Here is a 24102-nt window from a genome sequence, read left to right on the forward strand (position 1 = left end):
TCGGCAAACCAACATGTTGACGAGAATGACAAAGTGAGAGGAAGCTATAGGGCCCGTGTAGGACAGTTCATAGAACCCGCAGAAAGAGCAGGCGAACCGAGGGAAACGGGAGAGCAACGAATGGAAACAAGACCTGACACTGGATGAGAGGAGAGGCCAGGGAGACGGAGGGCAGCCGGGGAGTTAATAATGTCATCTCTCTTCTTTCTTTTTTTTCCATACCTAGAGATGGAAAAATAATAATTCTCTCAAGCATAAATGTCTGGTGCCCCTGAGAGCAAGAGAAGGAAAGAGACAGACAGAGAGAGAGAGAGAGAGAGAGAGAGAGAGAGATGTGGGAGGTGGGGGTGGAGGTTCAGCAGTGAGTGAGACAGAAAAAGACATGAGAGGGAGAGAGTGAGAGAGAGAGAGAGAGGGTCTCTGGGTTTCTTCCAAATAGCTGCTGCTGTGCGTGATAGCGGCCCATATTTCTCCTCCAGTGTGTGAAGAGTAGTTCTGCTCCCTGGCCATGTGCTGCTGCGGGGGAGGCCGCCGCTTGTAATCTGATACGGGAGAATAAAGATAACAAGGTCAGAGAGAGTAAAATGTGAGTCTCTATACTCTCGCCCCAAATCTTTATCGGAATCGTGTCAGCCAATGGTTAGCAAGTATAGTACCCCCAGAGGTGGAAGAAGTATTCCTATATATTTTTTTACTTGAGTAAAGGTATCAATACTATACAGTGTAAAAAATACTCCGTTTACAAGTGAATTCAAATTATACTTGAGTAAAAGCCCCAAAATTATTGGCATCAAAATGTGCTTATGCAAAAAGTCCCATTTCAGACCTTTTGAAAATGTTTTAAAAACCGTTCGAAAATAACCAATCTACAATCTTACGCTAATGTGTCGCATCACTTGTAGATCAGCTATTTTAATATGACTGAAGTATATAGGGCTGAAGTGGTTGTATATTTTGTGTTCATAATCAAAATCTTCGAAAGTAAATGACTACTGAAGAAAGCTGTCAAATTGTTGTAGTCGAATAAAAAGTACAGTATTTGCCTCTGTACCTTACTATTCAATAATTTTACTTCTACTCCAATACATCTCAAATACCTAAAAATTGAGTACATGTTACGTTCCATTACTGGCTGAAGGCAATCACAACATGCGGTACATGCCAAACAGGCAAAGAACAGGGAGCCTAACATGTGCAGGGATATTTGTATGTCAATTGCTTTTTGATCGAATACGTGGTTTGTCTTGCCTCCCATGCCATGTGGTCTGCCAAGAACTACTGGACAGTCACTGATTATTCTTTGTTTCGCTGAGAAAAAACATATTGGAGTAATTTCAAATAACAAATGTTGTATGCGGCATTTTCCATTTGGAATAAAGGTTGTCACCACTCTATGTGGTTTGATTCATGAAGGGAAATCAAAACAACTGTCTCATTAGCTAAACAATTGAATAAACATGCGTTATGAAACCAGCAATTATTCATACTAATACTGGTATTGGATAGGGCCGATAACGGAGTGAATTATCGGAGAGAATTTCTCCAATATTAAGACCTCATGTGTAAGATATCAAAGCAAAGCAGCTCTTTTGCTGAATTATTCATAAAACTGGAGATCTGTACGGGTCTGTTTGGTTCCTATAACTTCCTTATTATCAATACTTTAGCTGCGGACCCCCTGGAACAACTTCAAGGACTCCTGGGGGTCCCCACACCCCACTTTGAGAACCATTGCTCGAGTCTATACCATGCTTAATATATTCAAGGTTATAATTGTGCAGTATGACGATAGAAAATAGCCTCTTGGTAGAAATTCTTCTGTAGGCATCTCTTCAGTATCTTAGCTGTATATTTGTGTTATACAAAAATGCACATGTAGCTTTGTATAGACATTGCAAATCATTGGACAGGAACGACTGCTTTTGTGATGTCCACATGAAAGCCAAATTCTAAACACAAGGAGGAGAGCAAATTTGTAAATGCAGAGCAGGATGCCTTCCAACTGACGTAAGTTTAGTTACAATTAATGTCTACCAGAAAAAAGCTATTCTTGTGAAATACTATTAATGTGCAATAGGGCACTGAAGAATGTTGAGCGATCATTCGTCATCACATAACCATGAGCTTATTTATTAAACACTTGAGCCCTAAATACTTTGTTGTACGACGAATGATGAATGGGGAAAGTAGCCAAAGCGATGCATTGTGAAATTGTAGACTAGAGCATGCTATTTTTTATATTTTGTGAGAAAATAAATGAACATCACTTTACAGTAACATGTTCGTCTATGTCGACATGCCCAAAAGTATGCCAGGTTAGCAAACGCAACAACAAACGTAGATCATTTGATCAACAATCAAGGGACTGACTCTGCAAAGGAAATGGTCGTCCCACTGGGATTTCCCCACAGTGTGTGTGTGTGTGTGTGTGGGGGGGGGGGGGGGGGGGTTGGCCTCGCCCTTGTTGGTACGCAGCCATTTTATTTTTTCTACATTTTTATTTTTTTGTTGTTGCTGTTCCTTTGCTCAGATAAACTCTGATGTCTCCACAGCCGTGCATTTGACCACGCCGGCCGCAGTAACCGCGTTTAGTGGCCGATTATAGTCAAGTTGACAAGCCAAGTTCCTTCTGCCGTCAGCTGACCGTTCAGCATGCCGTAGCACTTCATCTCTGCGCTGATTGGTCAGCTAGCCATATCACACCTCCCTCCCACCTATCATTCCCATCACCCCATAGGGCAAATAAAGGCTGGGGTATATGTGATAAAATTACATTTACTCCGATTGCAGTTTGCACCCTAGCATATAGGGAAAAGTGTATGTATACAGCACGTCCTTCTGTAAGTGCAGTAAAGTTAACAAAGATAAAGGTTTACATTCCGTTTATATACCCACCTCTTCAGGGTGCATGGATCCATCACTCTAAATTCCACTGGAATATATGAACGTATTCCTTCTGTTCTCAGTATTACGCCCTCCCCTTCATAATTCATGTTACACCACTTACTGTGGCCCAGAGTGAGATGAAGGAATCGCGGCTATAAAGCCCCTGTCTTTGCTGAAGGCAGCATTGCCATCTCTGTTGTCTCAGATGTAAAACGGCGTTTGTGGCTGATACAGATGCATATACAATGTAACCCACACAGGTGGAGTCTCCTCAGAACACACTCTACACACCAGAGGAATGTCTCTTTCCGTCTTGGATAAATGGGACTAACGTAGTTTCCCATTCGGTATCATCACTATCAAACCTCAATATTCAAGGGTTTAAAAAAGAAAATGCCATGACCTATTTTTACATAATTGTTTTTTAATATTAATGTTATATTAGCCGTACAATCTTTGGGTTTTGGCAATTATTTGGGGGCCCACTTGCAATATCACGGCCCACCAACGGGCCTCTTTCCATAGATTGGGAATGGCTGCTATAGACTTCCACTCATTTCTGGTTGTGCAGAAACTCTTTCTTCACTATTTTGTCATTATAATGTACTAGAGCGGACCTTTGTGGCGGTTCTGGATAACCGGCTCGACAATGGGCACTGCACTTATATTGTGATGTCAGTAGTGATGTCGGCGGTATCCCCTTTATATATATGTATGCCCATATATGGAGTTCTTTGGCAGGCATGCCCAAATATGGAGTCTATGCAGATGTCAGAATGATGTCAGAAGTCGGTGGGACGAACCGGTATTTTGGCATGCCCAAATATGGAGACACACGCGTTGTGTGTCATATTTGAAGTAGGTGGGGCGAACGGTTCTCGAGTTACGTGGATTACAGACGTACACACGCACAGAGAGGTGCATTTATAGTTAGATTTCATTATAATGAACCACCTTCCACCTGCCCTCCCTATTTTGGGCCAACAAAAAAAACAAATCTATGATGCATGGTGAGCTTGTTGATCTTCTATTTTCGACATGTGACGTTGCATACGTTTGCCGTGAACTTTGCTGGCAATGCTAGATCTCTCTCAGCCTCGAAAAAGGCAAAGTAGTTCACATACCCTCAAAGGTTGTCCACTCCTTGCTCTACAAGATGTAGAGTCTACATCTTCTCATGATGTCACCTGTGGGCCGGGGTCATTCAGGGTCTCTGAATGGTCCACAGGGAGGAGAGACATGGAATGGCTGTCCAGAGAGAGAGGTGGATGTGGGGGTGGGGGAGACTGATAAGCTGTGAAGGTTGAATTGTCTCTGACAATTTGGTTATCAATCAATCTGTTCAGGAAGCATGGCAGCGGAGCACCGTAACTATGTCGGATGTCAATTTCCGGGCATTCGGATGGCACGGGGGGGGGGGGACGTTCCTGCCCACCACCACCACTGTGGAGACTGGGTTCGAATCCTCCGGTCCTCGGCGCCTCCCGACTAAGCTGGGCATGCCAACGAGGACAATTTGGTGTATTTTGGTGGGAGGGAAGCCAGTCAGGGAAGGCAATAGCGATTCCTCCGGGCGGGCGGCCTGTTGAGTGGGGAGCTGAAATGGGAGGAATGGCTTGTTCCTTTGCATGTGTTACATCCTCCCAGTGAAGCCCACCACTCTGTCAGGTGACAAGAAGTGGCTGGTGACTTCACGTGGATTGAAGGAGACACAAGCTCATGTACACCTTCCACAATAAACAAACTAGTACGGTCAAGCAGTGACAAGGGACAACAATACCTAGGAAATGGGAAATTGGCATAACGACTAAAATTGTGTGTGTGTGTGGCGGGGGGAGGGCCGTCTATTTTCCTTTTTAGGTAGTATTTTCACACACATTTTGCTTTTCACCTTTAATTTATCAGTGGCGTTCTGGAGTTCCGTTAGCAGCGGCAGAACACTCCGTTTGGCCATGTATCATTTTTGCAGACAGCAGTAAGTTGGCCAAGCACAAACAGGCTAAGGCTAAAGGGTAGGCGACGAAAGTATGCTGTGCGCTGAAGCTAGACTCAGCACAGTCGCTAATCCCAAAATGAATGTCATGTGTCAGCTTTACCCTGATACAGAGACCCAAGTCTTGAGGGTAATTACATCATTTTCTCAGGATGTGTATTATTATAGTAATTTTTGCTGTTGTACTTAGGGCATGCAACAGCATGCACCCATTGGCCGAAATGCAGTCATTTGACTGCATGTCATTCGCCCAATCAGCTTTGTTGTTTACCTTTGGTTATAAATGTTTAGCTCCATAATTCTAAGGTTATGCCTTTACAGCATAGTATCAAATTTAGTTTATTGCACCAAATACGACAATGACCATGTTTATGATGACTTTATGCTGGATGAGATGAAAGGGTAAAGTCACACTCGCTAAGATAACATTTGTAATTTGTATGTGCTTGTTGATAAGTCACATTTATTGGGTTTCCAGTTCGGCTATAGATAATATAATGTAGCCAATGTTGTTATAGCATGGAAAGAATAATACAAGAACAATAATATAATTGAAAAAGGGGAGTAAAAAGAACAGCAGTGCTTTAACCACTCCTATGAAGAATAACAACGAATAGTGAAGACAAGATCAACAAGCTCACAACACTGAGATTGGCTATTATTACTATATTTTTATATATATTTTGGCCTGTAATGACATGCCCAAAGGTATGGTGGTTAAATTAGGCAAGTTTTTCAATCAGAGTTTTGGATAACGCATACTGGAACCAAGTCAGTGTGCGCACGTCAGTGTGTCATAAGAAAATCTAATTTTATGTCAAGGACTATTAGCTTTGCCATTATTGTATGTTCCAAAACTAGACCAAAGAGTACATCTTAGAAGACGCGTTTCATCGCCAGGGTTTTTCCGAGTTCGCACAAAGCCTCGCATCACTCGTTCCATTGTACTTATTGTTTCTTTAAACAAACATAAATAGTCAGTACTGGAGCAGGACCGAGGCCTTTTGGTGTGTAACTATTGTGTGTGTATATCATTATTCGTGCCCTAATCATCAGCTGTGCAACCAGACTAGTAATTTCATTCCATGGTGTAATTAACCCAAGGAAAGCTGCATCATTCAGAACCCATTTTAACTTTTAGCAAAGCCCCTAAAGTCACCTGTAACCATTCATGACCTGGTCAGCTAGCCGTCCTATATATGGCATTGGCTATTCCATTTTAACAGGGGTGACAATAGCTTTCTCAAACATGGCACTGGATACTGAATGGAGAGGGGCTAAATTAGGTCAATTATCGGCCTAGGGGTTATAAGCTTAACTCGGCTCTATATAGCGTGAAAGCTACTGCCTACTTTTGAAATGAATTGTGTGCGTGCGTGCGTGCGTGCATGTGAGATTACGCTTCCTTTCAGGGAGCGACAGCTGTTGCTTACATGGTCACTCACATCCAGTAATATAAACATCACTCATGTCGGGATAAATAAATGCCACCACAGCCATAGCCACCTTAATGTACCCCCAGTGTGTTTAATTATGGGGCCAATATTGCCACCATGGAGCATAGGCACTCGTATAAATGACACGTTTGAATTATAAGGACGACTTGGCCTTGTTTATGGGATACACCAGCTGTATTATTGAGCCTGAGGATCGTGGCACTCTAAAGGTCTATGGGGCTCTCCTGGAGGAGAATGTGACGTCTGTTCGACAGAGAGGAGGCCGATAAGAGGCAAATAATTAGCGTTTTGTTCCATAAGGATGTAAACGGTAAGTGGTGAGAACCATTGGAAAGACAATTCCAATGCTTTAAATGTTGTATTTGAAACTTAACGTGCTCAATCTATTGTGTTGCGTAGCAAACCCCACACATTTTGTGCCGAACATTAAAGCAGCCCTTTGTAACTTTCTTCTTCTACCGGATTTTAACCCAGCAGTACTAGGCCAGTTGCACCTGCACCTCACACTAAGTTCAAACTTAGCCATAGTAATAGCATAAATGGCTTGACTTAAAAGCCATTCAAGCTACAACTAGGCTAAGGTTTAATTCAGTGTGAGGTGGTGCAACTCTCTGCGCAAGTGCTGATCTTGACCGCCGGGTCAAAATGTGTGGCAGATCTTGTGTCTAGGTGAGACGTGACCTTTGACATGATCTAAATGTCTCAATAGAAGAGCAGGGAGACAACAATACAACCACCTCAATTAGGCTATACTTATATTGTATTAACATATACTCTACCAGATTGGACACAATTACATTTTATTCGTTACAAAAAAAGTCACAGTGCTGCTTTAAGCAAAAACATTCCCCCTCTTGCCTATTATGTACAACGTCAACTTGTTTATAATTTGTCTCAAGAGTGGTTCATATCGCATATGTTGTGTTTATTTCCATAAACCATACTGATGCTATAACTAAAGGAAGAGTGGAGCAGTTATAGGTCATGACTCATGAGGGAATGTCTGCGATGTCCATATTTATTTACATATTCAAATGGAAAGAAAGACACTAACCCTGAACCTGAATCCACTGACTGACTGCATGTTGGCTATACTGTTGTGTGTGTGTGTGTGTGTGTGTGTGTGTGTGTGTGTGTGTGTGGGGGGGGGTTATGCTTGTGGAGCAGGGCCGATGTATACTTAGTTGTGTCGCGATGGTGTTGCGTGTTGAAGATACAAGTTCACATACTTAACAACCAACATGTGAGTTTGTAGATCAGCTATTTTGGGAGTATACGTGACTGACTGACAGGGAAAACATAGGCATCTGATCTGTTTAAAATTGTGATTGGTTCTGTATCAATGGGTCGGGTATATATAGCTCTGGACTGGTCCAATCTAAACGGCGCTGGACTGGTCCATAACATTATAGAGAACTCCTAACGAGTTTTATCTCCTGTCCTACATTGTTTTGTTTTATGTTGAAGCATGGGCTATAATGTAGTGGTTTAAACGATTCAGAAAGTTCTGTGTATGCTAATGTGGACGTGCATGTTTCACTGATCTGTTGCCCAAGACCTACCCCACCCTCTACTGGTGAAAATACTGCCTGACATATGATGGCAGGTTACCGGACAACACCTCTGCTTACCTTGAGCAAGTGTGCAACATAGGTGGGAGTGCATGGGGGTTGCGTTATAACTTATAGTTGAGGTGTTTACAGAAACAGTGCAGTTTAACTTTTGAAAAGAGTCCTCACATTTTACACGTTTTAAAAAGGGTTATTATGATAAGATAGAATGACAGAGACTAAATAATTGAGTTATTCTATTTCTAATTAGCCTGGTTCTGTTTAGTGGCCCTGTTTATGTTATTCGACTCTATTCTTTGTTGTTCGTTTGCTGTTACATAAACTGAAGTGTGTTCTGACTATAGGATTTAAGTAGGCTACGAACAAACTAACGCACCTGAAATGACTTCCTTCTCTGCGAGCATGCAGGGAAATACTAGTTCAAATATTTACCGGCTATAAAGTGACATTTTGAACTTTACCCTCCGGGTTATTCACTGTTACACGAGCTGCTTTTCAAGTGATATACAGCTCTTGTGATATAATTGCACGGTATATTATTGCATTTATGACAATCGTACTTTGTTTGCCGCTGTGATCTCTATGAGGATTTAATTCGTTTTTGTTATCTCGTCAAATGTTTCCAAATCAAGGCAGATAACTACAATTACAGTCAGTCAGTATACGTGCGCTGCATGCAAACTCTCACCCCGACCCTGACCCCCATGCAGACTGAAGACATGGATGGTGTTCTTAATCATAAAACATAGCCTGAAACACAAACTTTGAAGGCTAATTGAAACTGTTATGGCTAGTTGTATAGGCATTACAAAGTTGCCGGCCCATATTTTGTGTTAAATCGCTTCCCATGATCCATATCATTCAATAATCAGAAAATGAATTTTCATTTCGGGATACCAACTTCATCCAACCAGGAGAGTCTTAAACATATAAACATAATCCAGTGACATTTTATTAAACAAATGCATCTTGAACTTGAAACGCATTTTAAATTATATTTTTTCGGGTTCTCAGTCTCTCCTGATTGGATGAAATGTGTAACCCACCTGAGCATGTATTTTATCATGTTTACTATAGCTGGGAATACCCCTACTGTTGAGCAAACATGCAAACACGGAAGAGCTTCTATAATCTAACAATTAACTTTTAGATTTAACCAATAAATATCACTGCATGCAGCACCGCACATCAATATCAAATGAGGGCTGTGTATAGTCAAAACCCTTCAAAGTGCATTATCAGTTAACATTAATTGAAAGTAAACATTGCTGTTACATGCCTGCAAAGCGCTAATATCAGTCTAATGGTTGGTAATATAGATATGGGGATTTCCGCAGGTGTCAAAAATGAGATATCGTATTGACTGGTCGCTCTTGTAAAGCATATATCCCGCATAATACAACATGCAGTCCACTGCACGTGGAAGGTTTCTGACTGAAGATGCATGCTGAAGAGAAAAATAGGTTTAGTGAATGCCTACTGATATTAAAGCCCTTTTTGAACAATCTGAGACACAAGAACGTGGATATATTTCACCATTGAGCCTTGCGAGTCTGTTTTGCATGCAGGTTGTTGTGTTCGACATACTAAACAAGTCTAATATAGGCTCGAGAAAGAAGCAGCCACAGCTCACATTTTAAGAAATTATATCAAGAATCCAAATAGAAATAATGCCAACTTGCCTCTCGTATATATATAGGCTATTCAAACCTCTCACATGCATGCACTGCAGCAGCGAGTATTATGCAGTCTAAATTGGAGGCTAAATTCCGCTACAGGGCGTATGTTTCTCCTCTGCGGTTGGGGCCCACATGAAATAACCTATATGTTAACAGAATTTGCGATGTATAGAATTAACAAATAATAAATAAAATGCAGAATTCTGTTGGACTGGGCTGCAACATATAGCCTATTTGTTGTTGTCTATAGTCTAATAATTGTTTATTAGGTATTCCATTATTTTATAGATTTATTTCCCTCCTCAATAACACTTGCATGATTCCTCACCAGTGGGTATACTTGACAATAAATATTTTAAAGTGGTCTCCTTGAACTCGTTAAAAATGTTACAGAATGGGCTACTTCAAATAAACTTATATATTTTTTTGTTTTGTTTATTCAAACAAACATTACCATAAACACATGAAGAACGTTGAATCACCTTTTGTATATATATATAGGCTAATGAACTTACTTTTGCAAGTTTTACATTATTACCAACTTGTACAAAACACGTTGCACTCGAGATAAAGCATGCGTGGGTTTCTATTTCAGCAAAAACGAGAAAAAACGAAAATCCTCCAGTCCAGACAAAACATATAAAAGTAAAGTCACTGAAACGGTTCGCATTAAAACGGGCCTGTGGCAGGCGCCCCCCTGCATAGACGGGATATAAATCACACAAACAAGCAATATAAAAGTCTACTTAACTATATGTACAATATATATTTCTTCTTTTATAACCAGATCCGGATTCGTGTTATGTTTGAAATTTCTCTTCCTAATCCGTGCGTATAGTATGAACCCCCCCCCCCCCCCCCCCCCTTAGAACCATGTTCAAACTGGAGCGAGTCTTCAAAGCAAAAGCGAGCAAGAAAATAAAAAATAAAAAGCAACAACCGCTCCATTGTCTCTCGTGTTCGGCCTTATATGTACATCAAATGCAGCAATGTTGTAACACGTCTTCATTACTCACGAATCCAAAAAACATGGACATATTTTAAATTGCTGTGCAAGTTCATTTTGGTAAACACATACAACCCGCATAATCCATTTTTTTGAAAAACAAAATGATTGCAACTAATCCAGTTTTAGTTGTCTTGTTTTTGTCCCCGTGGATGGGTGGGTGGATGGACGGCAGCTCGCGCGCACCTTCCCCGTTTGATTATCGGTTATTATTAATAATATCATCAGGGCGTTTCGTGATGGCCGCCGACCCGTCAGCTGTTGTACTGGCAGGCGTTCAGGCTAGAGCCGGGGCTTTGCAAGCCGCTGTATCCGAAGGTCGGGTGCTGCTTGGACTTGAGTCTCAGGGTCGCCAGGCTGCTGTTACACGTGTCCCGGTATACGCTGTACGGGGAGCCCGGCGGCCCGTACGGACAGGCGGAGGAGGACATGGCCGAGTTGATGGTGGACGTGCCGATGCCGTTCAGGTTGCTGATGTTGTTGAGGCCCGCGGTCGGCATGCCCGGCACGGCCGAGTGGCCCATGCTGGAGGCCATGGTCATCGAGGAGATGGAGTTGGGCGCCGAGAACATGGACTGCGTGGTGAGCGGGCTCATGGAGTTGAAGAAGGTGAAGTTCTTGGTGGACAGCGGCGCCGGCGCCAGGCCCTTGTTGGTCCAGTTGTTGTAGGTGTAGGCCGGGTACATGTCGTCGTAGGGCTGCATGAGGCCGCTGAACTGCGGCAGGTAGCTGTTCTTGCACAGGTCCATCTGCTGGTTGCGCTCCCGCTTCCTCCACTTGGCCCTGCGGTTCTTGAACCACACCTGGAGACAGAGAGAGGCGCATGCAATGGGGGAAAGGAACGTCAATGTTGTGGAAGTGAGATGTAATTAATCAGCAGTGCATCATGGGGTCGATAGGGCAACTAAGCAGGCTAAATACTTACGTACAGTTTTTAGACCTGTATTTTTACTTTGAGTATTTCCAATATTCAATATTTATACATCAGAGCACATGCCGCAAATATTGTAGCCTATACTTTTTAACTCTAATATTATTTTTAAACTTTGTAGATTTTGATTATTATTTAAAAAACAACAATAACATTCAGCCCTGCATGTATTATATATTTCGGCTATTTGAAAATAGATATCTACAAGCTCACGACTCATTTGCGAAGTATTTTGAGCTTGTATATCTGCTATATTTTCTAAAGATTTTCATTCATTTTGAGAACTTGAAATGTATGCATTGGACATTTTGAGTAGCCTATTTCTATATTGGAGTATTACTACTTTTACTTAAGTAAAAAAAAAAGAGAAAAAAGTATCACCACTGTAGGCTATTAACCCACTTCCGAATAATGTCGTGGGATAGCAGGGCTGTTGGTGTTTAGAGCATATTACCATTAAAGACACGTTTAAAATGACGTGCAACGCACACAGGGTAATCCATAATGCTGCATGATATCCTAAACCTAAAACACAAAAGCCAAGCCAATGTCCGCCATTCCTTATGGAGATGTACAAAATATCCATTAGCCCCCACTTCGCAGGCCACTTTATATACAATTCATTTTTTAAATTCTCAGTAGAAACAGTTTATAAGTATAGCATAATTTTAGTTGGCCCCGCGAGGCTATTTATAGTCTTGCAAGTTGCAGGAAACACGGTGGTATTGTCCACAAAGATGTGAGCGATGTGACATAAGCCAAAGAGCTCTATAGAGGGCGATGGACTGCAGCGTATATATTTCAGAAAGCGCCTCGTCAGCATAATGTGCTTTTAGCTTTCTTTAAAACATGAGCGCGCCGGAAATATATGCAACCGCAGCAAGCTTGTGTGTGAGCTTGTAGATCTGCAATAGTTTAGACCATGCACAACACACGGAGAGTATATAGGCTATATAAGCTAATAAGCAAGGTTTTAAAACACACGTTCAAAACAGAAAGGGTATAAGTTAATGAACGACGTATTAACCACTTTCAAAACAGTTTAGACTATAATAATACTATAATTCATATGGAGTAATAGCCCGCTGCAACGTTACACCTCGAAATAGCAATGCTTCCAGCTTTAGTGTATACAGAGTTCTCTTCCTGCATCAATTTAAACTGTTCAAACTGCATGTTCTGTCATCATCTCATAATTAATTTGAAATATTAATAGGGCGCTATATGTCTGTATATCCTTTGTACTACTACTATCAATAGCCTAATAATAATAAAACTAATTTGATACAAGTAGTTGTGTGTGTGTGTGTGTGTGTGTGTGTGTGTGTGTGTGTGTGTGTGTGTGTGTGTGTGTGTGTGTGTGTGTGTGTGTGTGTGTGTGTGTGTGTGTGTGTATCATGTGAATTGCATTATTCACGTTGGAAATTTAAGCGCCAGCTGTTGAAACTAAAAGATCGCGTTGTCAGTAGCACGGGGCTGTGAAAATGAATTAAAATTAAAAAAAAACAATTGTTTAGGCTACCTTCAATTGAGTGTACATTTCTCACGATTAAATTGTCTATCGCAAAGCACAGACCAATTAAGCGTGTTGTGTCATCACAAGGAAAATTCTCCATTAGCTCTATAGAAAATAAAATGTTGACGTAGGGCAATTAAGGCCCATCATGTGTGCACATGTTGATATACAATGTTTCCATGTGCGCGATAGGCTATAAATAAGTCAACCAAAATGTATGTGTGTGTGTGTGTGTGTGTGTGTGTGAGAGAGTGTGTGAGTGTGTGTGTTATATTATCAATTATTTATTTCCATAGCATTTTTTTAATTCATGTATTGACTAACATAGCTTTAGTTCTATATAGGCTCTCATAGTTGTGTTCACGACTTTTGATTCAACTGTAAATTCATGCCTAATATATTATGTGTGAATTGTCTTATGACAGACAGAATATCTCTTTAATAAAAACACTGACAACATTAAACTCGTCTCAGATGTTTCCGCATAGACAGACGAGTCGTCTGTGTCTATGGAAACATCTATTTTAATAGGCTAAATAAATTAGCAATGTTAGGCCTATATATAAACATTGTTTCAATCTGTATGTTTATTATTGTCATTACGTTTGTTATTGACCTGTGTCTCCTGGTATAAGGATTAACCAGCGACTAATGGCGCTTGGGGGGGCGCAATAGTCAATACTGTGTAATTATTATGATGAAATAATCCGTAACCTTGAACCCAATCCACCTACAGAAAAACACTTTAACTGTCTGCAATGTCCCATTGTCTTTGTCAGATAATGTTACCTTTAAATTTCCAAAAATGCATTCACGGCACGCATTCAAATGAATGCATTATTTTCTTTTAAATACATTCACACTAACTATAACTTAGCTTATATAAGCTTATTTTAAAGAACTGCATGCAAACAATGCGTGCATGCATGGGGATGATCAATGCGAACGTTGTCATGCAGATCTGTTCTTTTTGGCAAGCTACACTGTTGCACTTTAACCCTGGTTCTCAAAGTGGGGTCCGGGGACCACCAGGGGTCACTGAAGGATTAAAGTGTTCCACTTAGTCCCCGACAAAAGTATATGCATCAAAATGTGATTAACCTCTTTAAACATCAGCTTTTTGAAAATAGCAGATCGACAAGCTCACAATGCATCACATTGCTATTTCAAATTGTTTTGAAACATTTTAACAAAATATATATTATTGTAATAATATAAAATATATATTGTAATAGTAATACATTTCTAAATGCTGTTCCCCCTCCAACTGTATACTTTCCCCATTTTCAACAGTTTTTACTATATGTTCACTGTTCAGAGCATATACGTATATTTACACGCACCTCGACATGGGCAATTATGGAAGGAGGTAGGGCCCGCACGCACCATTCTTTTGGTAAAGAATTACTTTATTGAATTTACTATATTTTGACACTTGCTTTGGCAATGTAAACGTATGTTTTCTCATGCCAATTAAAGCTCAATTGAATTGAATTGAATTAATAAGTAGCACAAATCATTTTGGGGTCCTGACATGAACAGGTTTTAAAACCACTGCAGGCATATATATAGCCTACTATATCATTTATATTAGTAGTAGGGCATAAGGCCTGGGCTTTCTTACCCGGACTCTGGCCTCGGTGAGGTTGGTCCAGACTGCTATCTCCTCCCTGGTGCTCATGTCCGGGTATCGGTTCCTCTGGAACGTGGCCTCCAGCTCCTGCAGCTGCTGGCTGGTGAAGTGAGTCCTCTGCCGCCGCTGCTTCTTCTTGTTTTTGGGGTCGTCCGCGTTCCCGTCATCGCTTCGATGTTCGACACTCCGCTCCTTTTCTGTGGAACCATAAAACAGCAACTATTTGTTGTATATTCCTTACATGTGTCACTTTCGGATGACTTATAAGGCCTCGAACGTGTTATATTCTTCCTCGAAATGTTAAGTTATATGGAAAGCACTTCAATTAAAGGCAGCTGCCAGTGCCATCACCCCGCTGCCACAACAAGCAAACAAGCAAACTCACGCGTGCGAGCAATTAAGTCAAAATACCAAATAATATAATGCATAGAAAATATATATGCTACAAGGACTGCTATACTAGTCTATAACCAAACATTGCCATTGCGTAAAACATTGACACACACACACACACACACACACACACACACACACACACACACACACACACACACACACACACACACACACACACACAACAATATATCAATATTTTTTTTAATCGAGTTTGTCCACTGTTATCTTATACTTCCATATTACATTAATTATGTTCCCTCATAGTCCAGTTAAGTATACACGCTAAACTGAAGCTGGCCTGCACGTTGAAGGTTATACACATGATGCACAGGTGACAGGTCTGTTCAAATCTCGCCCCCAAATATCAATTAAAAGAAAAGGCCTCAGAATAACTTAATTTAATTTATAAACAACATTTCAAATCTATTGCACAACAGCAAATGTCTTGCTCATGTAGACAACAGGCCTCATGCATACTTTTGCAACGATGAACAATGCGTCTTTGTTTGCCTGAAAATATATCACCAACTTGTAGCCTATCTGTCTAGAACATAAAATCAAACCTCGAACGCTGCATCAAGTTTGTGCTCACATTATTGACGAGGCTTTTGGGCTTTTAGTTAAACGTAACGCAGTGGATGTATAGCCTATATTATTTAGAAGCTAATCACATTAATTTAATTGGCAGCAGGCTGTTTTTGTTGACAGTAAAATACTCTGTGTAAAATGGACCCACATTTCTACACTGGCTACTACAGAGTTAAACACTAGTGATTTAAATTGCTGTGTCCTCCTGCCAAGAGTTTCGCTCAGCAGCGTATAATACCGCGTGGAATGGAAATAAATCAACCAACAATAAGCTGCTAACCCATTTTATTTCCCCTAGAAGCGAGCGTTATGCTGGAAGAGTGGACAGAATATGGACAGACTTTGTTGCATTCTGTATAAACCCACGTATAGTTTGATTTCTTGCACCCATTTCCCTGTATAGAGCTCACGGTATTAGAGGCGTGCTTATGTCAACATGAAATAACTTGTTAGCGACCTACGGTAAGGAGTTCAGAGTTACTGCAGAGTTATTGCAATGCCATTTGCACCAGTGAGTAGCCTATAGTATAATGTACCTGCTAATTCTGTGTCTGACGACTCGCTGCTTGAGTTCTCTAACGTTTCTCGACTGTTGTTGGCGGTTGTGGTGGATCTCGGCAAATGAAACGTGGGGGCCACGACGTCGCGCTGCGGCGGCGGTCTCACGGCCTCCGCGATTCTGTCCAAATTCATCCCACCTTTAGGAAAAGAATGATGCGTAATGGAAAGGAAAGGATGTGAATCCTACTTGTGTGTGCGGGATCTTTTTCCTCACAACAGCTATACCATTAAGGTATCCACCCGTTGCCAAATAGAAGCCATCGCAAGAAGGGGAATTTAAAAAAGAACAACTGTGCAAAAAAAGAAGAAAAAAAATCCACGAGATTATTCTTATTTTTCTGTTCGGTGACACAACAAAATAACACCCCTTGTTTTCTTTGTTTTTTTCCAAGGAATGACGACCCGCGCGCTGCCGCCGTTGTTACTGTTCTTTCCGCTGGTGAGAATGTCTGTCGTGATCGAGTGGAAGTTCTCGCTCTCGGAGCCAGAGAGATGAGACCCACCCATCTTCTGTGTTTAACCTCCCAGAAATCAGTCAGTCCCACCCACGCACACACGCACGCACACACACATGCACTGGCGCGCGCACGCACACACACACACACACACACACACACACACACTGACACACGCACGCGCACGCAGGGTGCTCAGCACAGCACTGGACTGCGGATAGTGCTTTTTAAGGGGAGTTTTATCTCACGGGAGCGCACAGGGTGATGGTGACGCGCTTTTTTCCTTTTTTTTTCCTTCTTTTTTTTGCACTGCTGCACTGGAAACTTTGCGGAGTAAAAATGGATCTTTTATATTCAATGCAGGCATGTTTGAAATACGTCCCCCTGCATGCAAAAGCTGCAACGGAACGGGGCAGCTGGGCCGGGTGCGCTTATATACACACACTCGCAGACAATGTATATCTGCATGGAATATGTGCGGAGCTGAATAAACATTTGCCATGTAGGTCTGCCCTAGCTAGCTGTATACTGCATAACCCTCCTTTCAAAGCTGTACTGCACTGCACGAAAAGTGGAAGATGTCTCTCTTATCGAGCTTTATTTATAGTATATGAAGTGTCGTTCTATCGTTTTATGGGCAGTGAGATTTTAGTTGGCTTTTCTTTTCTACGACATGTAAACAATCACGCATAATAAAAGTTAAGGCATGAGGATCCACCCCCCCCCCCCCCCTCCGCCCTCCTCTCCCATTCGCCCACGCCTTCTCGTGCTATACAGTGCTTGCCATGTCTTGTCTTAAGATAACGCCAAAAAAAAAAATCTGTTATTTCAACGTTTTTATTTCCTATATCGTATATATTGGACCAACATAATCAATACAAAATAACTGCAGAAGGAGGATCTTATATCAAATTTGCAAAAGCAATACTAGATTATGCATCTGACAGCTGCATGCTCTTCTGAGAATGTGCAGAAAGTGACAGAAAGGCCATGCACAATGCCAATTAATGCATCACATCGATGCCCGCATGCACTGCTCTGCTGCTTCAATCAACGCACTGACATGAATATCAATACCATTACCAATGAATGCGGGCTTAACTGTATTCATTGCAACTTCAAGAACTGCACTCCAGCCCCCGCGCGTGCATATTGGAACCACATGTTCCGCATCGTGCACTGCCCTCAAGCTGAAAACTTTCTTATATAAAATTCCACAAACACTGTCTGATGGCGCGTCTGGCCAGTGTCTCGCTAATTACTGAATAATGTAATCTGAAAAGTAATCACTTAATGGCTGGGGGCATTTCAGCGTCCCTGTGGACATCAACCTTCTTCGGAGGCCAAAAAAGCTTTTTAAAGGGAGTTTATTGTCAATATTAAATCCCTGATATTGCAATATGGTGTTACTTGATCAAATAGAATATGAGTTAGATTGATATGTTGGCCAGGTGCGATTTTGTTCAAAAGTTCCATGCACTTAAACCCTGTCGTGCAAATGTATAGTTGGACCACTCCGTCTACACTAAATCTCTTCGCCAAAAATAGCCGATCTACAAGCTCAATGTGCATTCGCAACCCAACACGTTGTGAGCTTGTAGATCCGATATTTTTGGTTCATATTGCCCCGAGAATAGGGATATTGTACTTGGGGTTCAAGTGCTTAAGTATAGTATAGTGCAGACCAAAAACACGCAAGAACATATATACCAGCTCTCACCAACTAGCCTACCAACCTTTGCCATTTTCTGCAGGAGCATGCACAACCCGATGGAACTGATTTGTTTGATGTCCAAACTTAGTCTGCTGCCATACACAATCATCTGTAATTCCAACAAAGCGGCGCCTGCTGGCCAAAAACTACCGAGGCGAAATGGCATATATTGGCAATTATTTTGACGTCTGCATATATGGGCCTATATACACTGCAGTATGTAGTGCTGATTCATTTCTGGGCTTAGGTGGGTGAACAGTTTAGTTTACACACTCACGGAGAAGTGGAATATAATTTATAAACCATTTGAGACAGATTTTTACCGCCATATAGTTTCATAAAATAGTGCATGTCGTGGAAGCAACAGATCTACTATTTGTACTATTTTGGGTGAGAAAGAATGTATGAACGCATGTATTTGATTATCTTCGCTGGCATGGTCAAAATTGGGACACCCCGGTTGTAAGTGGTTAATTAGTTGAAAGCGCTATGTTTTTCCATCTTATGGTTATGCGCAAATTACGCACGTCGACCTGCTTAGGATAACCTGCATGTATCAGGTAATGTATGTCGGCTTAAGGCCTATGCTCAGTGCGCCGTCTGGCCCAAAGATCACGCCAGGCGCCAGTATGAAGCATTTTAGGCCATTGTATGACAGTGACTTTTGACATGAGACCCCGTCCGACTGGAAAACTCCCTGAAGGGCCTTTCAAAAGCCAATTGTGCAGCCTCTCAAGAGTCACTTGCCTTTTCCCGTGTATACTTTTTCAAGCCTTCTTATAACCGCAGTGACTTCTTGTCTTACAAAGCCTTGAGCATTATAGGTAGACTGCTAGTGTGATGGGTGCTTTTGATGATGTAATCCCAATCTGTCCTGTTAAAAGTATTTATTTGATTCAGCTATTTTCACAATATATAGCCTATAATATCAAATTATTTGCCATGCTCTTACATTTTAGTTTTGTGATCGACATGGTTGTATATTGTTATATAATTAAGAGAGCATGCGTCGACTTTCAGAGCCCCTTTCCTAAAATGAAAGAAACAATCAGCATCACTGATTAATTACACATAAGTGCGTGATTAAAAATGACCAAGAGCGAGTGACGTCGACGAGTTATGGATAATAATAACAGATGACCACCGCGCAAACCTCTATACCGTTTTGTAATAAATTACCTCAGAGAGAGATGTGTTCATCCCGTGTGGCTGCGGTTTCTAAATTGTGTCAACATGTGTTTTATTATTTTATTTTTCTCTTCTCACTGTGGTGATTGTGTATAGCAGTGGCCAGTGCATGGGGCAGTTGGCCAACCGGACTTATAAAAGTCGTTATTTTGGGGGTTTCATTGTGTCATCGGCGTGCGTAAAGGCCGTGCGTAAATATTCCGACCGGTGTGTTTTGACATGCCGGAGCGGCGGTGTTATGATGGTGAGTTTATGCATTTACAGTCCAATCGATTTTCAGGGGTAATAATTATGCTAATACGAGGGATTGTTGTCTAAATATGCCCATCAGAAGCTGCGTTATAGCATGCAGGCTGGGAGTGTATACTCGCCTCGCGTGTGAAGGATGACATGAAAAGCCTTTTCATCCGGCAGGATAGGTCAACGAGGCCAGTAGCAACACTAACACTAGTCTAACAAAGTGGTATGGTAGTCTAACACTCACATTTCCCCCGCGAGAAGCGAAAATAAACCCGACGACTGTCGTTAATCACAAACCAAACAAAACGGGAATTTGATTAGTTTGTAGTGTTTTTGTTTTACACATACGCTATCTTTGTATGGAAAGTCAACAAACCACATGGGGAAGCTATATGGGTGTAACGTATAGGCTACAGACAAATATAAAGCTGGTTTGCTGCTCCATTTGAAAGGAGAGGGACGTGGGCACACGGATGCAACTGGACACGGCAGGTAATGTGAGCATAGAGGACATGGACGGTGGTGGTGACTATTCTAGACTATATATTATATCACCCTGGCGATCGTCCCCTTGGTAGGCTATACCGAACACTCGGTCCGGGTTTGCTTGACCCCGCCGGTCCGATATCCACGTGGGTAATTATGGAAGAAGCCCCGCCATTACATCTACCTGAATTTCAGTTGAATTGCTTGTATACCTCTCACAGACAGTATAGGCATATAGATCGATGCCTATATATATACCCTCGTGTTTTACCCAACAAAACAAACGTCAGAACATTTAAACATTTTACATCAATACACGAGGATCTGTCTCATCTCAATGTGTGGCTATAGCTAGGATGCAGTCAATCCTTCCCCGATTCTGTCCATCAGCTTTAAGTGAGACAGCAGCTTTGTGACTTGTCTACCGTCTGTTTACCTATAGGATTAGCCTTTAAAGTATATGTCTAAAAAAAAAATACAAATATATAATTCTAATGCCACCTGATGGAATGCCTATAGGCCTTACATAAAATTAACTATATTTTATTATTCATAAAAAATGTAGGCCTAATATATATTTTTGCTGTGGGGGTGAGTTGGAAGGTAATACCCTTTAGTCAAGTTAATGCTTTCCCATCATTTTAGACTAACATGTATAGTAAATATGTTGTAAATTAATGTAATTGTTTTAGTAAGAACTAAGAAGGCAGACGACAGACGATTTACTCAGACATTCTGCGACAATGATGGAATTATTAAATCCCTGCATTTAAATATGACTATTTTAAATGTTTCTTGCAGCACTGATACGGTCTATATCTATATAGTGGCTGCGGCTAGACGAAAATTGCGTGGGCTTCAAAGAAGTCCTATCAGGAACATGACCCCAGGATTAACACGCTATTGTTTCAAAATGTTTGCCGGCGCGTTTTGGCAATGCGTACGAAAATTGTATTCAAATATTTAATCTTGTTCACGTTTGCATCATATCATTGTGTTTCCGCATGTGTGAGTTACAGCGTGTGGCTACTCGTATACAACAACCCTAGACCTTTACGCTTTGCAGTGCATTCAAAAGGCAAATCTCCCTAAAATGACAAAACATAAAATAGGACATGAATTGTATAGGCTACAGCATATATTCTGCACAGCGTGTGCAACATGCATTCATACCTGCTGGGTCCCCGCAAGAGATTACATTCTTTGACAGATTCAGTTCCATTCCAGTTGCCTGCAGGACAGAAAACAAGAGAAACGTATAATTAACATCAAAATTCACATATCTCACTGTCAAATCTTTTCGAATCTGTTGCGTTTTGGGCCTATTATTAGATAATGAATTGCTCACATTCAGCCAAATGGTGGATACATTGTAGGTCATGCATTTATACATCGTATTGTTAAGCTCAACGATAAGCCATGCATGTAAAGTAAACCTTTTTAAACCTTTAGAGAATTATTCCCTCTCAGACGTTCCAACTTTCCAGTGGTTTTAAATAATGCCTCAACCAGGCTGTATTGTGCGACAATGTGCGTGTTATAGCCTATACTCACAGATCGCTATCTTGACGTTGCTAAAAGTTTATCTTTGCCATGATGTATACACACATAACCCCTCTTATCTCCAGGAATCCCTTTGCTCATTCTACGTCGACCGTAAATCTTGACATAATTTTGCTTTGCTTCTCTCGACACGCGCACGCACGCGCGCACACACACACACACACACACACACACACACACACACACACACACACACACACACACACACACACACACACACACACACTCACGCACACTTGGTTGGTTGACATAGACTCTCATCGGGTTAATTTGCCATGTCAGTCAGCGTAAGCAATTATTTGTCATTTCATATGGTCCATGTCATTCAGAGATTGTTGTCATTTAACATTGACAGTGATATAGACTATAAAGAATCTAAATTAAATGGTTCGTTCTTGCAATCGCCGGACGGTGGACTTATATTGGTATATTTCTTTAGTGGAACTGTGCAGTCGGTTAAAAGCACAAATATGAACTTGGCCACGGACCCCCGTCGGACAATATATTGCCAGGGACCCCCATACAAGATTTGTGTTGTTAAAATGTTTCCAACAAAAATATTCAAGGTTTAATTCCAAAGAATGTCAAGACCTTTTGAAAATACCAGATCTACACAAGCTCACATGCGTGTTTATTGCGTTTTCAAATAGCTGATATAGTTTAAAGACAAGTCAAACTGATTTGGAATGCTATAATGCTGAATGCATGGCGGGGCCACCAGCTGGAACACCCTCAATGACCCGCGGTCCGCGGACCACACTTTGAGAACCATGGGTTAAAGCATCCATATAGCCAGTGTCATTATGCTGGCACACAGACACACATTGTGACTATATAACTCAAAACATTTCGATCCTTTGCTTTTATTATCAAAAACGCTATAAATGCGGATGTCTATATTCAATACGAGATCCCAAACATGGACGGATCGGATTATGATTCTATGCATTCATTGAAAGGCACATTTTGCTTAGTCAAAAATCCTCAGGCATTTAAACAGTATTGGCCGACTATAGTAGCCTACTCACCAGTTAGTTCCCAGCAGTGGCAGCGGACACACACACACCACACGCGCGCACACACACTCTCACACACACACTCACACACACACACACACACACGCACGCACACAAAAAGGAGTAAAAAACCCTCAGAATGTCTCCATATGCAGGTGTTCAATAAATCCACTTTAGTGGGGCTGTAGATGTCGTGTCCTCAGATAATGAGCGCTTTGGTCGCCTCGGCGCTGCGCTGCCTTGGTTTTCTTCTTCACCACACCGCTGCTCTGCTCGTCTCGCGGTGACGTCACGCCCCCATCCACCCCTCCTCCTCCTCCTCCTCCTCCTCCTCTCGTCGTCCGTGGCCACGTGTGATGTATAGTTAGTTTAGTAGCCTATATGAGCACAGGGACTGGGAGCCGTGGATGGATGTGGATGTACGGCGAGAATATTTATTATGAGACCTTAATGTGTCGTTCTGCATGCATTGTATAGTTGAAAAGGGCTCGTTTATTGAATAGATTATAAATATGCAGCCTTCATGTTGATCCTATATGTACAATTCCTCCTCGGCACAAAAGCACATGCAGACTATATAATTGCCGCCTATATAGAATTGATGCTGTGTGTATGTGTGCGCGGCACTGCGCGCGTGTGGTATATATATATATATATATATATATATATAGTGGAGATCTATTTCAAATGGCCCTTTTGTTTCTATTCATTTGCATTAATAATCCGTCTGTTATAGGCTACTTCATATAGTCGCAGCTGCAACGTATTTATTTTCCAGATTGCCCATGCATGCAGCTTAATGGATCAAAAATGAACTTGATGTTAACATAAATACTCCCAATGCAACTTCATATGTATATAGGTTTTCGAAGATTATGCCTAATTTAGAATTAATGTAGTTATCATATCTATAGGCCTACTTGCAAAACAGCCTGGCATTTTAATTGCTATTGAAGGTCTATTGTTTTGTAATGTCTTTAAGTGTTAGCATTACCTCGACACAATATAACGGATCATTTTCCTGCAGCCTCTTAACCTCCATTCAGGGCAATTCGACGGTAGAATCACATATACTGCGAACTCAATTAAGTGACCATTCAAAATAAGAGAACATGCACGTGCACAGATATTATAGCCTGTGGCCATTCTCAAAAAAATGAATTTAGCCTGTTGCAAATGATTGTGTGATATTATAAACCACCCGTCATTTAATTCGTTGTGCC

At 41.3% G+C, this 24102-nt stretch overlaps 1 protein-coding gene across 4 annotated transcripts; it reads right to left on the minus strand.

Annotated features, from left to right (window-relative positions):
- Nucleotides 1-9995: 9995 nt before the first annotated feature.
- Nucleotides 9996-23138, minus strand: pitx1 (paired-like homeodomain 1). 4 transcript variants are annotated; one of them, XM_080780850.1, is made up of 5 exons: nucleotides 22892-23137; nucleotides 21477-21531; nucleotides 16193-16354; nucleotides 14664-14869; nucleotides 9996-11395 (listed from the first exon to the last, which is right to left on the minus strand). In XM_080780850.1, the coding sequence occupies exons 2-5, from the start codon at nucleotides 21520-21522 to the stop codon at nucleotides 10847-10849; spliced, it is 963 nt and encodes a 320-aa protein (XP_080636976.1). In that variant the 5' UTR covers nucleotides 21523-21531; nucleotides 22892-23137; the 3' UTR covers nucleotides 9996-10846. The 4 variants fall into 4 exon arrangements, with proteins under 4 accessions (XP_080636976.1, XP_080636977.1, XP_080636978.1 ...); XM_080780851.1 differs by lacking the exon at nucleotides 22892-23137 and adding an exon at nucleotides 21855-21928; XM_080780852.1 differs by lacking the exon at nucleotides 16193-16354 and having other exon boundaries at nucleotides 22892-23138.
- Between the last annotated feature and the right edge of the window lie 964 nt (nucleotides 23139-24102).

This window comes from Protomyctophum bolini, assembly GCF_963924005.1.
Source record: "Protomyctophum bolini genome assembly, chromosome: 13".
In the NCBI taxonomy this organism is placed as follows: domain Eukaryota; kingdom Metazoa; phylum Chordata; class Actinopteri; order Myctophiformes; family Myctophidae; genus Protomyctophum; species Protomyctophum bolini.